The sequence below is a fragment of the Melopsittacus undulatus genome, chromosome 3 (genome assembly GCF_012275295.1).
Source record: "Melopsittacus undulatus isolate bMelUnd1 chromosome 3, bMelUnd1.mat.Z, whole genome shotgun sequence".
NCBI classification, from domain to species: Eukaryota; Metazoa; Chordata; class Aves; order Psittaciformes; family Psittaculidae; genus Melopsittacus; species Melopsittacus undulatus.
In genome coordinates, this window is record NC_047529.1 from 67224195 (window position 1) to 67242400 (window position 18206).

At 38.2% G+C, this 18206-nt stretch overlaps 1 protein-coding gene across 2 annotated transcripts in view; it reads left to right on the top strand.

The window, feature by feature from the left end:
* Positions 1 to 18206, top strand: part of NKAIN2 (sodium/potassium transporting ATPase interacting 2) — a 556572-nt gene that overhangs the window by 469640 nt on the left and 68726 nt on the right. For both annotated transcript variants that reach the window (XM_034060848.1, XM_034060847.1), the window contains exon 4: positions 7987 to 8187. In XM_034060848.1, the coding sequence (XP_033916739.1) occupies positions 7987 to 8187 (201 nt within the window). The remainder of the gene's footprint in view (positions 1 to 7986; positions 8188 to 18206) is intronic.

The window sequence follows — 18206 nt, forward strand, 5'->3', positions numbered from 1 at the left end:
CACTTATTACTATGCAGTAACCAAAACCAGGGGATACTGAACGAACCACATGAGCTGGAATTTCTTTCTGCATACACTCTATAAACCTACTGATGTTTTAAGTTCTACACCATACACTTCTTTACTATACCACCTACAGCATCCTTCCTTACTAAATATTGGACCATAAAATTTTACCTTGAACAGAGATGATCAAGCATAGTATTCTTGAAGTAGTTCAGCAATACAGTAAACCATTTACTCTAGAGAAGGAAAATGTTTTAAGGATCTTTATTTAATCCTGTTATTTCATTCAGAGCCTAGAACTTTTTGGTTGCAGCCTGCAGAACTGTGTTCCCAGCTCATTGGAAGCGCTGCAGTCTTTTGGCTATTATCCAAATATAAGACATCCTTGTACTTAGAAGGGTTTTAGTTGTAATTAAGAGGTTATTTATATTTGTGTCTGCAGATGCTAAGCACTATCGATCTGTGTATTTGCTGGGGTAAACCAAGACAAGAGACAAAGCTCCTTTACCATTTTAAAAGAAGAGGGGAACAAAATCAGTCCCAAGAGGCTAAACAAACATCTTTAAAAAGCATTATGCCTTACTCATAAAAAACTAGTACTTCAGTACCACTAATACCACTTCAAAGCAAAAACTTTGCAAAGATATCAAGGGATCATCATGTTCTGGTACACAAGTAAATATTTAAATTTCATGTTTGTACCTTCAGCTTTAATCCAGACTTTAGAATAGATTTGCCTTTTGGAGTGAAAGAAGATAGGTTTTGCTTCCTTATTACTTTAGCACCAGGTTTTAATAAGACCTGGTAATAATCCCATGCCCATCAATAGGGATATAACAACATATATCACCTGAGACTGGAAAACTGGCCACTAGAAAACACCCACATTAACAAAATAAGTTTGGAGGCAAGCTGTTTTCCTCAGAGAATGGCAATTTGTCAAAAAAAGAAACTTCTCAAAACAAGGTATTGCATTTAACTCAGTTTCCTTCAACAAATGTTCTCAGTTCCAGAATGAATCCCTGATCACTCCACAGTGAGAAATAAGTAAGTATCCACAGAGCTAGGTACTACTCTGGGATGTGAGCGCCCCTGGTTCATCTGCCTATTTTGGTGTATTTTACAATTGTGCATGCTTAAATCCTCCAGAAAGTAATTTTACAGGAAATTACAAAAATTCTAGTGCTCAGGATTTTTGCTAAATATGTACAAGCGCTAAATGAAAATTTCTGTGTAGTAGCACAGGGACTGCAACTTCTCAGTCCCCATGATAAGTGACATGGGGTTGCTGGGATGGGATTAATTCTCTTGTTCTGCACAAAAAAAAAAAAAAAATAAAATTAGTAATAATATTCTTAGTCTAAAAATGCTCTGTTTAAATATAAAAAAATATTCATGGGATATTAATAATCATTTTAACTTTGCAATACAAATGGAAAGTTTTTAATTTCTTTTCATGATATTTTTTGTTTAAGAACTATATAGATAGAAACTTTTTTAACAAAGATGTTAATAAAAATGTTGATGCCACTGAGCTGATTAAATTAATATTCTGGAGTTCAGCAGGTATATTTTTTTTAATGAGTTGAAACAGAGCAGATTAGAATTGCAAGGTTTTTCAATGTACATATTCCAATACTAGAAAAATATGAAGATCTTAATTAAGATAACCTTGATCTGAGCTCTAACAATTTCATGAGATTATTGATCAGTATCATGTAACAGAATAGTAAGCAGTGATGAAAATCCCTGTATAGCAGTACCTAGGCTTTTCAAAAACTGTTTTGTAGCATTTTATTAATCCAAAACTCCAGTTTCACCAGGACACCAGAATCATCTCCTTTCATGGTGATATCTTTTTAATTAATTCATTGACATATTCAGAAGTACATTGAAAATAACCTAAGATACTTTTGGAATGTTTTTAACAGAATACTGAGAAAAGCTAACAGTGAGACAATGTTTGCTACTTTTCATGCATGAACTTCAGATGTAAATCTGTTGGGTAGATTGGCTAAATCTTATCTGATTAATTGCAAATACTTAAATCAAGCTGCATACTCAATTTGAAATCATACTGTTACAAAACTGGTTTGTAAGAGAAAATTAAAGAATAGGGTTCTAGGTTACTGGGAAAAAAAATTCAAACTAAAGGGAAAGAATCACCACATGCAAAAACATGTGAAGGCTAAAAATAAGTTCATATGCAACAGGGTAAGGAAGATTAGGAACTTTAAATATACATGATCTGCACACAATTGTACAATGATTATTTCCTGTATATCAAGTATGGGTTAAAAAGCAAAGGGTAGAAAAGTAAAATAAATAAATAAATAAATAAATAAATAGATCAAGCGCTCTATTTTGAGTTGTCAGTGAGGGCAGGTTTTTTTCTTTAGATCGGAAAAGGCCTGCTTACATGAAGAAATGGTACTGCCTGATGGGAGTTAGCTTTAGTGGAAAAGTGAGATAACAGAAGAAAAAAAAAATGCCTGTATAGGCCTCTGTGCATCTGAGTCACCAGGAACTACAAATGCTTTCAGACCCTGATCGTTTTATCACCGAAACCTTGTGTAATCATTCAGTCTCCAAGCAGCCTGTTCTTGCTAGTCTGAGTCTGAAGAATGAAACAAGTGGTTACATTGTTGTATTTGACAGAACTTGTTCAGAACCTTGGCAGGTTTGCACCTATTTCAGCAATTCCTAATTAGAAAAATGGAAGAAACTTATTTCCCATGACACAGCAAGCCACAACCATTGAAGTCAATGGTTTAATGGAATTTAATTTCACAGAGTCTGCAAGATCTCCTGGAATTTCAAAGAGGATCACCCTGAGTCACTACTGCTTCCTTTTTCTCTTGGCACTCTGTTTAGGATCAGCTTCTGTAAGCTGCACCCAACAAAATCCATTGAAAGAGTAATGTATTGTTATTACTGTGTACAGATAGTATACTTACTAATATGTACTAGCAGTAATACATTACACACAAAGCAATCTTCAATTTGAACACTGCTGTCCTCCTGCTGCTTCTTAATTAAAAGAAGATTGTATTCATTTCTAGCAGCTCTTGCAAAGCTTTCTGCTGCATGTTCTGTCATCAGCGATTCTCAGTCAGAAAATGTTATGTACTGTGCAGTTAACCCCAGCAAAAATTTTTAACTACCATACTAAACACAGGCACAAAACCATCAGAGCTCAACACTTTTTACAAACTAAGCTAAAATCAAATTACAGACTTAATTTGAAAATGTCTCATCTTCTAATCTCTGAGATCTGAGCCTCTGAGACCTCCAAATTCTAGCCTTTGTCTAATCCACCATTACTTCCCCTGACTACTTACCAGCACATCTTAAGAATGTCAGCAAAGATGTCCTGCTAAGTATTTTCCTCTGGTGGTTTGGGTTTGGTTGGGTTTTTTTCTGACTTCTTGATGAATAGCAAAATCTACTTTAATGCACCAATTTTCATTAACAGGCTTTACAAATACCAGCAGGATTTACAAAAGCAGCACAGTGATCATCAATAAAGCTCATACAGATGTATTTCTGTGTCCATGAAGAAGCAGCTGTTTATTGAATTTAGAATAATTAAATCATCCTTGACATACAGACTGTGAACAACACTACATCGGCATGCCCAGTGTGTATCAACAGTTCTTGTCAGGTTTTGTAGCTTCAAGGATTATCAGACCATTTCTCTGGATTTCCCTGAACAATATTTGAGCCACAGATGTTGGAAAGAAAACAGACGGCAAATACACTGGAGAGTACAACAAATCCCCAGCTTCCAGTGTAGACTTCATCTATGTCCACTAAAACTGTATTCAAACAATGAACAAAATAAATAGCAAGCAGAGTTTGTCCAAAAATAGCTCTAAATGTTTTCAGTTTCAGAGATGTTAAAGATAGCTACATCATCCCCTCCTTGTCTTCTACAGTTCTACAAGGAGATTCAAGTCCTTAACAGTTTTCTCACTATGATGTAAAACTTTCTGTAAGTTGAGTGACCTTCACTACAAAGCAATAGGAACTTCTCTGCTAATATGGTTGCATATAGGGGTACATGGTTTGAAGGTTAAAGGCAAGTTCAAAGCCCATAACAATTTATAGCTGAGAAGATTTAACTGTGCAGCAGCTGACTTTGCAGTGAACAGGCTCCTTCTGTATTTATTCTTATCCCATCTATTTCTGGATTAGAATTTACAGTGTCTAACTTACATGTTGGCTTGTCAAAATCTGATTTCATTATCATTCTTATTCCAGCTGAGATCTGAAGGGGGGTTACAAGGATGCTGGAGAGGGACTGTTCATCAGAGACTGTAGCAACAGGACAAGGGTTTAATGGGTTCAAACTTAAACAGGGAAGTGCAGGTTAGATGTAAGGAAGAAGTTCTTTACTGTGAGGGCGGGGAGGTACTGGAATGAGTTGCCCAGAGAAGTGGTAAATGCTTGGACAGGTTGGACAGAGCCTTGGGTGATGTGGTCTAGTAGAAGGTGTCCCTGCCTGTGGCAGGCAATTTGGAACTAAATGATCTTAAGGTCCTCTCCCCCCCCAACCATTCTACAATTCTATGATTCTATGAAGATCTGATCAAAGCAACAGTGAACATTTGTATAAACTATGCAATTTTCCCCCAGAATGGATACATTTACTGTGGCTATAAGTCTTCACCCACAGCAAAATTTTCCTTTCTCTTTACCCCTCCCTACCAAAGATGCAGACACTGGAAAGTATCTGACAGATGTTTTTTGGTCTAGTGTGAGGCATCCCTGCCAATAGCAGGGGGATTGGAACTAGATGATCTTGAGGTCATTTCCAACCCTAACTGTTCTATGATTCTATGATGCCTAATCTTACCACAACCAGATTTCATATCTGCTTAATGTTTTGCTTTCTGAAGTTCACCCTTTTTAACTGATTCAATATGTGATAGGTACACTTCTTGAAAGCTTTCTCAACCACATTATTCACAGTTTAAGACTTCAGTAGAATTTATTTTGGTTTACTATTGTAAAAAAGAATGTAACCTTTCTATGACAGGTATCACATCTATTTTATAAGCACAGGAAACAACACAGCATTTCACTGATTACTTGAAGATAGAAATAGGATATAGATGTGATAAAGTCCTTAACAAAATAAGATCAGTCCTAATCGCAGCATTCAACTTAACTGCCTAAAGATGATTTGAGGGCAAGGGAATTTTCTAAATGTAACAAGTCATTTCAGAAAATCATCTGGGGATAAATTCAGGGATGGAAGAAAGCTGAACTTTATGAAGTTTTATTTACATACGTAATTATACGTATTTTAATGTGTGATTGTATTTCCTGAGTAACTTGGGAATTAACTTGTGTTTCTAACCTGTAAACTTTTGGATTACTGCACCCTTTGAAAGCAAACATAACTGTCTCTAGAGCAATGATGTTCTAACCACAGAATCCAGTTTTGATTTTTATATTTAGCTCCTCTTGATCCATTTGAACTTCATCTGGCAGATACATAACAAATACTCAGTTCCTGCAAGCCAGTTTATCCCTTTATTTTTCAAGGAACACATTTTTCGTCCCTTGTCTGCCCTTCATAAAATAATTTTAGTCCATCGTGATTCTTCTGAAGGTATTACAAATACTAAAATAAAGTCAGTTAAGTCCTATTCATTCATACTGCATCTCTGATAAGACACTAGAGGATAAGAATTTTCCATGGTAGCTAGAATGGCTTAAAGGTCTTCTGACAATAACATGATGGTTCCAATTTTAGTCATTCAGGAATAAATTTACTCCAAAGATACCTTTCTTCAGCTTCTTACACTAGGTGAGAAGGCCAGTGTGCTACTGAGGGGCCGTTACAGCCCTGACGCCAGAAGGAAGAATAGTATTCTGGCTGAGATGTGGTAAAAATGCCCATTTCCAAAAAACATCTGTCAGATACTTTCCAGTGTCTGCATCTTTGGTAGGGAGGGGTAAAGAGAAAGGAAAATTTTGCTGTGGGTGAAGACTTATAGCCACAGTAAATGTATCCATTCTGGGGGAAAATTGCATAGTTTATACAAATGTTCACTGTTGCTTTGATCAGATCTTCATAGAATCATAGAATTGTAGAATGGTTGGGGGGGGAGAGGACCTTAAGATCATTTAGTTCCAAATTGCCTGCCACAGGCAGGGACACCTTCTACTAGACCACATCACCCAAGGCTCTGTCCAACCTGGCCTTGCCACTGCCATGGTTGAAGCATTTACCACTTCTCTGGGCAACTCATTCCAGTACCTCCCCGCCCTCACAGTAAAGAACTTCTTCCTTATATCTAACCTGAACTTTCCCTGTTTAAATTTAAACCCATTACCCCTTGTCCAATTGCTGCAGCATCTGACCAAGAGTCCCTTTTTCAAATGCTTGAAGTTAGTTTCATGATTAAATTCATGTGTATCTTCATACATTTTCTCATACAGCTTATTGTTTGCTAGACTGGGCTGTTGTGAGAATGTAGGGTAATTATTCATCACAAAAATATTTATGAAACTTCCTGACGTCTGACAGCTGGGTGTGTTTATACAGGATAGGAATTTACTTTTTTTAAATGTACAAAATTTCTGCACTTTTAAAGAAGGACTGCAACTTAAAGAAAAAACTTTCAGCTACACTAATATTGAGTGCAACCACAGATCAATTGACGTGTCAGTCATGACATTATCCAAAACCTCTCTGGATGGAGTTGCCTTTGCATGAGTTAGAGCAAAAAAGGGAAAAAAATGGGACTGAAAAAAAGACATTTTTTGAAGGAAGGAAAATGTGGATACAACATATCTGCTACAGATTGAAATTCTATTCCTTTTGGCATGGTAAACCTAATTAAATAATTACATTCTAAAATCTTTATGAGAATCTTAATTATTAATGTCATCAACAGACTGAAAAAAAAAGTAGGTTAGGTGTGGGGAGAATTTGGCTTTGCAAAGACATTACTTAAAAGCGATTTTTTTGCATGACTGAGCGCATGTGTGCACAGACCAGATACGCTTTACAATGAGGTTAAACTTACAAATTATTTATAAAGGGTTGGTAAACTCTGTAAGCTATTACAGAATCCACAAAGTGCGTAGTTTTGTTATAACTGTGCAAAATACCCTCAAGTAATGTGCAACCAAGTATAATTTATGAGAGTCATATATGTAGTATTGTTTATGATGTATATTAATCATTTAGTAATCCTTTATGAACTATTTATGAATTCAATCTAAATGGAAAGCAAGCCTATCTAGTTACTCCATTGCACTAGGTGCACTGGAGTTAAAGGTTGCAGGCCTCTGCCACTCCTTTTTAACAAGCTAATCAGTCTTCAGACATGGCAGCATTCACTAGCTATTTCCTTACAGACTCCTAGGGAGTTAGAAAACTGAAAGAGGAGTTACAAAGAGGTTTCACTTGTAAGCATATGTACAGAATACTTCTTTTACATCTTCTCCAGTATTTCAGCATAGTTACCACAGGTCTGCTTCACAGCATCCGTGAGATAAAACTCCTTAAAAATACATATTGAAGTCTATGAAGTCTTGGATCCTGAGGACTCTTGTGTAATTTGTTTCATCAGACCATCAAAATATTGGCCACATTTCTAGGTACTGAGCAGAGGACAGTTGCTGTGTAAATGTGCACATCCATCGGTCCTTATGGTTTCCTCAGGAAAATGGGCAATGTAATCCAATACAGTCTAGGCTATCATAATGTCTAGGAACAGATCACAGAATCATAGAATGGTTTGGGTTGGAAGGGACCTAGATGCCGGTTTGCAGGATTATTCTGCTCCAAAGCAATTCCACCTGCCAAAGTACAGCAACTTGTGCTTGCTGCAGGCAAGATCCACTTTCATGTGACAGTGCAGTTTTATCACTGCTTTTGGCTTCTTAATGCATCTTCTGAAATCTCTTGATGCCTGAACACCATCGCAGTACATTAATTCTTCACTTGTTCTTTTGCAGGAAACAGATCTCATTCTGACCTTTAATATCTCAATGCATCGTTCTTGGTGGATGGAGAATGGGCCAGGCTGCACCGTGACCTCAGTAACCCCAGCACCAGACTGGGCACCAGAGGATCATCGATATATCACTGTCTCGGGGTGTCTTCTTGAATATCAGTACATAGAAGTGGCTCACAGTTCTCTTCAGATCTTCCTTGCAGTAAGTGTTTACTTACTTTACGTAGCTTCAGTTTCACCACGTTTTCTATATCTCTTCTTGCAGAACATCATTACCAACGTATTGTGACATTCATTCACAAACTCTGGCTCTAAGTTAGTTTTGTTATGAAATTCTGTTTTCTTGCAGCTAGTTTAAGATGCCAGTACATGAAAAGATCCAACATAGATGTTTATTTCTCTTAGAACTGCTGACATGACACACTTTTATTCCTGCCCTCCATTTGAGCATTGACAATGCCACAAATCATTTATAGCAGGTTACATTCAAATTACACTATGGGATATCAGTTGTGACTTAAGTTACAGGTGTTGCTGTGAAAGCCAGATTGAATAAAAAAAAGCCAAAATGAAGGAGTAAGTTTCAAAAGATGAAATAGAGTCGCTGCTCAGTTCACACAACCCAAAACTGATCAATTTGAATTTACTGAAGGAGAATGGGAAGGTTTCTATCCAAATGAACAAAATATACTTGTATCAAATTCAGGGTCAGAAATCTTTATATTTTTTTAGGAGGATAAGAAACCACTGTTACATTCAGAAAATTTATAATTAATGAAAACAGCTTGTTTGGGGGAAAATTGATATTTTTTTCAACCAATTTTCCTTTGAGTTATCTCTGACCTAGGTGAAAAGATGACATAACTGAATTACAGTAGACATAAATTTGGAGCAGTGCCTCCAGGGGTGGAGATTCCACCACTTCCTGTGCAACCTGTTCCAGTACTTGATAATCCTTAGAAATTAGTACAACTGTCCAATCTAAAGCCTCCCCTGGCACAGCTTGAAGCCATTTCTTCTTATCCTATCACCTGTTACTGGGCAAAAGAGACCAACACCTGTTTGGCTACAACCTCCTTTCAGACAGTTGTAGAGAGCAGTCAGGTCTCCCTGGGCATCCTTTTCTCCAGCCCTTGGAGACATAAGACTTGTGCTCCAGACCCCTCACCAGCTTCATGTCCTTCTGTGGACCCACTCCAGCACCTCAATGTCTTTCTTGCAGTGAGGAGCCCAGAACTGACCACAGGATTTGAGGTGCAGCCTCACCAGAGACAGGTACAGGGGGATGACCACTGCCCTGGCCCTGCTGGCTGCACTGTTTCTGATACAGGCCAAGATGCTGTTGTCCTTGACTGCCTGAGCACAAGCTGACTCATGTTCAGCCGGGTGCTGATCAGCATCCTCAGGTCCTTTTCTGCTGAACAGGTTTTCAGCCACTCTTCCTCAAGCCTGGAACATTGCATGGGCTTGTTGTGGCCCAAGGGCAGGACGCAGGAGTTTGCCTTGTTGAACCTCATGCTACTGGCTACAGCCCATCAATCCATCCTATACAGATCCGTCTGCAGAGCCTTTCTATCCTCAAGTCCTCCAAAGGAGATATCCAAGATTATTTTTTTTACCTTTTTTTATATAATGAATGATGAACAAGAAACTCAAAGAATATATAGTTCAAGCTCAGTTGTGTTCCTGATGCAGCAATGTTTTTTGTGTGTCTGCCTATACAGAGCTGTGTTTCTAGATAAGTTCATTCTTTGTAAGCTAGGGGGATGGTTCAGAATAACAAACTACAGGTAATCCACTACCTGCAGCTGGGTACAGCTGGATTTATATTTCCATTCATGTTATTGTGAAGGTGATTATCATAAGTAAAGAGCTATATAGTCAGAGCTATATCGGTCAGTTTTAAAAACCTCATGCTTGCAACTTAACACCATTTTCATATTTCCAGTTGTAGGCATGGGGTTCTTTTTCTAATAGAAATTCTAGCTTAAATTCACTATCATAGTAAATCTGGTGAAGAACAGAGAAATTTCCTTGTACTGCACAGAGACATATAACACAAATTTAGAAGAGCAGATATTGCTACATTTTCAGTAAACTAGCTTTCAACAAACCTAAGCTTTAGATCAGATTTATCTCCAGTTAATAGAAAGAAATTCAACTTTCCTTTTAATTTTCGTTTATGGACACTCAAGTGGATCTTGCACTTTAACTGTAAAACTATACATTGCAACCTACAAAATGGTTACTTGCTTTCTATTTGTATTTCTGTATGTTTGTGACAATTATCAAGCAGATGTAGATCTTGGCTTTTTCATGAGTGGTAACATTGCAACGTGTTTTTAAGGATGTTTTCTACTGCCTGTGATAAAAAGTTACAAAGACATTCAGCTTCATTGAGGACCACTTAGATCAGTCTTTGGAAACATTATACTGCGTGCATTTTGTACAGCTTGCCAGAAAGCTCACAAGGAATCCAGCTACAGAAGCTTAGGCTTCACATAGATGTGGTGTTTGCTGTGGATTACTTAGTGGGAAGAATATGACAGCAAAGATAAAAGCTGTAAACTCCCCATATTTTATACATTCTAAAAAGCAAGTCTCAAGGTGTGTTGTGGAAAGTTTCAGGATTGCAGACAGATACTCTTCTAAGCAGGTATGGAATACTCATAGTCTCCAAGAGACCTCATCTCTCCAAAGGAATGTGTCCTAGAAGCTAACAGCACCAGATTGTGAACTATACAAATACTGCTGATAATTTTGTGCAAGTCAACAAAGATTTCAGGGTTTAAAAAGTAATATTTTAGAGAATTTTTATTTCTTCTACTGCTTAAAAAATGTATAAATTAAAGCAACTGGAAGGTTAGATGATCCCAAAGGTCAGGAAAGTCCCCAGCGTGCAGAGTTGTGGTGTTCATTGCATAATACTGGCCTTAGAGGCTAAAGCAGATGTGATGATGCACAGATATTTTGCCAGCTTCTCCTGAGCAGTCGATTTTGCTCAGGATAAACAAACTGGAGTAAATTGCTAGTTTAGCTCACACTGAAGAAGTAACAGAAAATTCAGTTTGGTGGTCTCTATACCTTCACCAGCTGAATGATCCTGGTTTAGAAAATCTTTGAAATGGGCAAAAATTATTTCAGAACTAATATGTACAACAAAACTCTGATAAAACAAGGATTATCCCAATTTGGGCATTTATCATTTATGTATGCAGAACAGAACCAGAATAACCCATAGTGACAACAGGGTCTGCAACACTGCCAGAACTGCTCCTTTGTCCCATAACACAGAGCACTTAGCACACTGGGTGATGCTGGTGGAAGATTACAGCCTCTAAACTCTATCAGTAAGTCAGTCTTGTCTCACCAATAGATAGAAAAAAAAATTATCATATAATGCACATTTATGTCTGTCTTGCAGCCATTCGCCTGTCTGCATATTAGTTCATACTCAGTTGTCATCTGATTTTTTCATGTTTATGGAAATTTTGAAGTTTCCATTGATTTTTCACTCAATTACTGTCATAGCTGCCTCTCTGAATCATAGAATCAAGTAGGTTGGAGACGACCTCTAAGATCATGAAGTCCAACCATTACCCCAGGACTGCCAAGACCACCACTAAACCATATCACTGAGGGCCTCATCTACATGGATTTTGAAAACTTTCAGGGACAGTGATAACACCACTTCCCTGGGAAGCCTGTTCCAAAATCTGATCACCCTCTCTGTGAAGAAATTTTTCCTAATATCCAATCTAAACCTTCCCTAGCATAGGTTGAAGCCATTACTTCTTGTCCTATTATCACTTGTTACTTGGAAGAGGAGACCTACCCCCACCTCACTACAACCTCCTCTCAGGTGGTTGTAGAGATCGATAAGGTCCCCTCCTCTTCTGAGCCTCCTCTTCTCCAGAATTAGTACACCAGTAAAATTTCAGTGCCACACACCATGCTTGTCAGTTTTCACTGTGTGCTCCATGCTGATACCTTTCATTTCGTTTTTTTGAGATTGAGCCACATTGCTGTCACTAGATCTCTACATCTTACCATCTTCTTCCAGCAAGTTAGAGAGAGACCTTCAGCGTGAAGAATGGGAGAATGCAAGTGAGGGAAATGTATGTCATTTTTAAGTGCAGCTTTGCAGCCTGCTGTGCTGCAAAATAAACAAGCACATTTTTAGGGCACCACCTGCAGCACACAGCTGTATGGAACTGTGTGAACTACTATGGGTGTGATTTGTTCTTTGTGTGAAACTCTGGGGTCTCAGAAAACATGTTGGGAAGGCATTTCTGTGGCACAACTCCCTGTTTCCTTGCCCTCTCCAATTCTTGGTGAATATTATAGCTGAATCCGTAAAGGTGAGATCTTATCTTCATTGCACTTTGGCAGCAACAGTGATTTATCAAATACTGTGATGATACATAGAGAAAGAATTGGCCACAGCTAATACACTTGTTTTGGGGTACAAAGATAACCCTCATTTCAGCCTGTGCTCATGTACTGAGCGAAGCTCTCCACTCAACTCTTCTCTCCCAGAAGAGTTCCCTTTACAGAGCTATGATGCCTTGAGCACCTGAACCATCCAATGGTCTCTGCAAGGCCCACATCTCTGCCTCTCCTTGGAGCCTACATATTACCAAAATGAACTGGTCTGGTGATGGCATGACTTGGATACCCATATGCTCCATACATTTAAGTGCCATGTGCTTAATGGTTGTTAGTTCTTGCTGCTTACATCAGAAAAGTTATTTCATTTTCTGGACTATTGGTTATCAAGGGTAGATACATTTGAATTACTGATCTCTAGAGAGAATTGTTCTATGTAAAGAATGAGGCCAGCGGTACTAATGGAGATTTGATTTGCTACTGGTTTGTGAAATATGAGTTGTATTCTGTATAATATTTACGAAGTGGAGGATGAAAGTTCCCACCCACCCCTAAATGATAGGAGGTATAGATGCCACTTCACCATGAGAAGAGCAGTGTCTGGAAGGGACACAGTGCAGGTTATACACCCCTGCTAACCTTGGCATGCAATGTCAGGGCTTAAGGTGGTGGTTGGCTCTATGTATGAATAGTATATGCATCCCAGCTTTTTGATCACATAGCTAAAAATGAGTCACAAGCTTGCAGTTTCACAGGCACCCACACCCATCAGTGTCTGATTCTAGCTACAGATCCTCTGTACAATATTCTTCATTTGCACTTTTTATTGAACTCTTGTCTTACAACAGAAGGTGGAAATCTTTTCATTTCAGTTCCTGAGCTTTATTTTAGGTCAGTGGATTGTGTTTCCACGTCTACCACAATGTTCTTGGGAAAGTCATTTCATCTCTCTGTGTCTCTTCCTGAGCAGAGAGGAAAACATACCTAATTTTTTCACATTCAGTTTAGAAGACACTGTACCATTTGCATAGATAGGGATCTCTTGGATCTCTCAAAAAGCCCTAAATGTGGATTGCACCCAGTACAATGAGGCCTTTGTATGGTACAAGGAAATTATAATAACAGTAATTGTATTTCATACAGATTCTCTATATCTTTCTTCTGCTCATGTTTTACTCTTTGATTATGCATGACCTGCACCCACTCCCACAATGCTGTTCATGCAAAAGTCAACAAATCAGAATCCATTTGTAGATCAAAACTCTGAAAATATGCAAATAAACGATCAGCCTTGGAGATAAGTGTGACAAAATTACATATCTCTTTGCCAACACAGGATTAAAAGTATTTATTATCCTTGTCTTTTACTACTCACACACTCAAAAGTCTATTGATTTTGGTGGAACTAAGTGCCCGAGTTATGGGAATAAGACTAATGTGACGGCATCACCTTAGCCAATTTGGGCTTTAGTTATATAGCCCTCGAAAAGATGAACTGTGTAATATTATTCCAGTAAAACGAGTGGGGGAAAAGCATTTCTTATATACTGCATCTACATTATTGATAGCAATTTACATACCAAATAAACAAAACCATAAGTAAACTGTTACATAAAAGTATTGACCATTTTCATAGTGATCCTCTCCACTGACTTTTATGTGCTTTATATTAGTCTGTATCCTTTTTGCTCCTTCCTGTATTTATACTTGAGTATACACTTCATGCAATCATTAAGAGTATTATTTCATGCTTCAAAATTCATAATATGTAATTATACATCCATACTAGTTACAGTAAATGTATACTGTTTGGGATTCTGCAAAGTCTGTGGCATGCCTTCAAGTTCTGATGCTGTTAGATTTATTTAAAACATCATGAAGTGTAACTGTGTTATCAAAAGCAATAATACAGCTATACAGTTAGGATGCCAGCTTCAAAATCTCTTGTTGCAGACTTGCAAAATGACCTTTGGCAGGGTGCTTAATTCATGCCCATTATTATCTGTACTGTACAAACAATGGTTCTTAAATATTTCAGAAAGATGTTGCCAGGATAATTCTTCTGAACATTGTCAGGTAATCAAATATTACAGAAAAGCGATCTGTGTATGTATTTAAGAACTTAGAACAGTGGAATACCGTTAATGTTACCTGCTTTTCTAAAAGATTGATAATAATTACAATAGCATTTCTTAAAATCCTGAATGTTAACATTGCACAGGTGACAAAATAATCTCATGCCCTTGTAAAGAGATGGGAGCAGTGACTAATAGTGTACTTTCATGGAATTTTCTTTAGTGGGATATGTATATGTGCTTTAGATCCATATGCTCAAATATGTTTCTGATAGTATATCACTTAAAAGCCCCACACAGTGCTGAGGATAGCAAAGCACTGCTGCAAAGTAGTAGACAGCTGCTAAGCAGCAATTCCTGTCCAAAAGAGCTAACCTTCAAAGTACAAAACAAGCCAGCGAACCTATAAGGACCAAAAAGAGAGGAAAGACAGGGAAACAGAGAGGGAATACTAGTTTGCAGTTTCATTGCACCTCCTGTTGGACCATTGTCAGCTTTTTTGTAGGCATGATAAAAAAGCCCTAAAAATAGCTGTGAAACATAGTTATCAGTAAACTTTGCATTATCTGGGGGAAAATTCCCCTAAAAGGCAGCAAAAAAGGAAAATGTGTGAAAATTTGAAATTTGTTAACTGGCTGACAAGAAGCTGGTGGCTCATCAGCAGTACACTCTCATACTGACAGGAGGGGACAAGCCAGGTAGGACAAGCCACAGAGAGGTTTGTAGGTGAATGGAGTAGTTGAATTTCCCTGGAAGAAACTGAAGAGAAGAAATGGAGGCATAAACCAAGCTGTGGAAAATCATCTCTATCTGAGGCATTGATCAGGAGCAAGGAGAAGACATGGTACACGTAGAGGCAGGATGCTCTTCTGGAGCTGAGATTCATTAAGTGGGAGATCAAGAGGGAATCAGGAGGACAGCAGAGATTAAAGGAATAGATAGCTTGTAAAACTCCTGCATTTCAAGGGGGAAAGGTAAACAAGCATTCTGCAAGGAAAAAGAATACATGCTACCTATTTATTTTCTATTTCCTTCTTTAAAATAAAATAAAAATTAAAAAAAAAATGGAAAGGTGTTCATGAAACCTGAGCAGAGAATAAGACCAGCAGTTCCTTCAGACACAGCAGCGAATGACAGAGATGAACTAGAAGAAGCTGGCAGTGGGTGTAAAACATGTAGGTGTATCAGCAAGACAGAATGCATGATAGGAGGAGGGGAAGAAGAATGAAGGAAGGGGAGATGAGGGAGGGAGGCATTCAGAGGAATGCCTGAAAAATAAAAGCTGCCCAACTAATGATGTCATTGGAGTGAGACAAACAGCAAAAGGGTGTTTCAGTGAGCCTCAAAATATGCATGAGCAGGATCAAACAAACATAAGTTGGTCCTGGCTTGTCCAGGTTGAAACGCTAGAAATAAACAGGCAGGTCCCTTTGTTAGAGCTACGGAATCTCAGGGCAAGGATCAATCTAAGAATCTGTATGGTATTAAAGGTCTTCACCGAGTTCAGATGGATTATGCTTATCTTTCAGAAGTGTCATTGGTCAGTGTAGAACTTGGGTTCTGCTGATAAACCAGCATATCCCATTCCTGTGCTCAAAATACACAATACATACAATGTCATATGCTGGGGAAAAAAATATATAAAGATCAGATCTACTTGCTGCTAATGCAAAAAATTAAAGCTCTTGAAAAACATCTGACCCTCAAGTGTAGTAGTGAAATAACACTGAATTCTTAATTATGTCCTCAGTTCCTTTGTGCAGACCAAAAGTGACATACACTACATCTGTTTGCAGTAATAAGCCTGATGCCACTTCCTGTTCTAGCCAACACAAAGGTCTTCAGTTGAGCAGAAATCACATCTTGCACGTAAAAGCCTTCACTCAGATTTACCCTTGCTAATTCTCCTTTTCGCCAGCAGCCTCCAGCTCTTCCACTCCCAAACACTCACACACATGCCTTGCACATCAGCTGCCTCCTCCTGTGCTAGTAGAGTGGTGAGAATATTTATATGTGAGAAAGGAGACAAGAGCTCCTGTAATCAAGTTTTGACTCCTTGAACCTAATGGGGAAAATAACATTATTTAATTAAGGTGGAGTTCCTTTCTAGGGCAACACAGTGTTTGAAAGAAAATTGATTCTTAATGGTATAGATTGGTACTTTAGAAAGACTGGTTTTTCACTGCAGGACTGGGCAAAATCAACACAATGGGAAGAGGGTATGAATCACTGTAAAGTGCTAATTTAATGACACTGTCGTGCCGTGTTAGCAGAAGAGCAACATCAGGTTCAGGCATCTTTGACATTGCCTCAGAGCACAGTATATTGCTGGCTTTCTGTTTGACAATAATGCTAGAGCATATGTCATTAGTGTTTTGAAGGATTACTGTAAGTAGAGATTTATTTATGCCTACATGTGTTATCTGTTGTTGCTTCTATCAAATCTTACCTGCATTTCTTCACTGCTTCTTGCAGAAAACTGAATTGTACAGATGAAAGCATAAACAGTTTTTTAATGAGCAGGGAGCTTTGTCAGTTGAATTGTACTCATTCGTTTCCCTAAAAGCTTCTCTTCTTAATGAACTGGGCTCACATAAAGCTAAGTTATATGATAATTGTCTGAAAACAAGTTTGTTCCAACTCAGTGGAGAGAATTTGGCTTTAAACAAGTTAGCTGACAAATGCACACAGAACTATCTCTGAGAGGTTTATTTCCCTGATGAAATGAAAGGCAACAGCACCTCAGCATGAGCTGAGACTGAAAGAAGCAGTTCTTCCTCTCACAGATCCTCTTGTACAAGCAAAAGCAAATAGTGAATGTGATATTTTGGGAGGGTTCGGAATTGTGGTAACCATGGGCTGACCTCATTACTTTGAGGCCTGAGGGAAGTTCCCTGAGAATTTCTTTTGACCATCTCACATGTACGCCTTCACACATGAGGCTCTGATTCTAGCTCACCCTCTAGGGTAGAGAGTAACACGACACAGCAATGAGATTATGATTCCCCAGATTCAGTGCCTCATGGCTGTCCTGGGGCTATGTAAAGCTGGTGGTGCTGTGCTGACTGGTGATGCTGGCTTGCTGACTTGCTTTCTCCCACAGCTTGGATTTAAATTATTCCACAGTTCTGGTACTAACACAGTCCTGTTACCATTTTTATGACAGGGTCATAGCTCAAGAGCTGCGTGTGAGCACTTTCCAGCTATGTGCAGGTCAGATGCCTTGGACTGGTGTCTTCTCACCTAGGTTTGGTGAGCCTCTATAAGTTTTTTATGTTTTGAAGATATTCTGGAGAAAAATCTTGGTCCATTCGATTTTCTTTCTCTATAAATGAATTTGCGTGGTAGAGAAACCTAATTACACGTGCTTTAGATGTAAGAATAATATTAGCAATAACAATAAACAGCACAACCTTCTGTAATTCTAAGTATTCCATTGCAACATGTAATTAAACAAAAAGCAATCCCTCTTCATATTGAAAACTCATAGTAAATCGGCAAAAAAATGCAGAAAAGGCCAGTACTGTGGCTGGCTTTCAGGTAAGGCTTTCAAATTTGTGTTGAAACTAGTATAGTATTTTCTGTAGTATATTTCATGTTTCTTTTTTGTGTGCTGTTAGCACAGCTTCCTGTGCAAAAGATGAATTAAGTACATAAAAATATAGCCTTATCTATGAAAACCAATTTCTTAGTGCTTATATAGCATGCAAAACAATGTGTGCAATAGAAAGACCCTCTGTAGACATGTCCTAAGGAC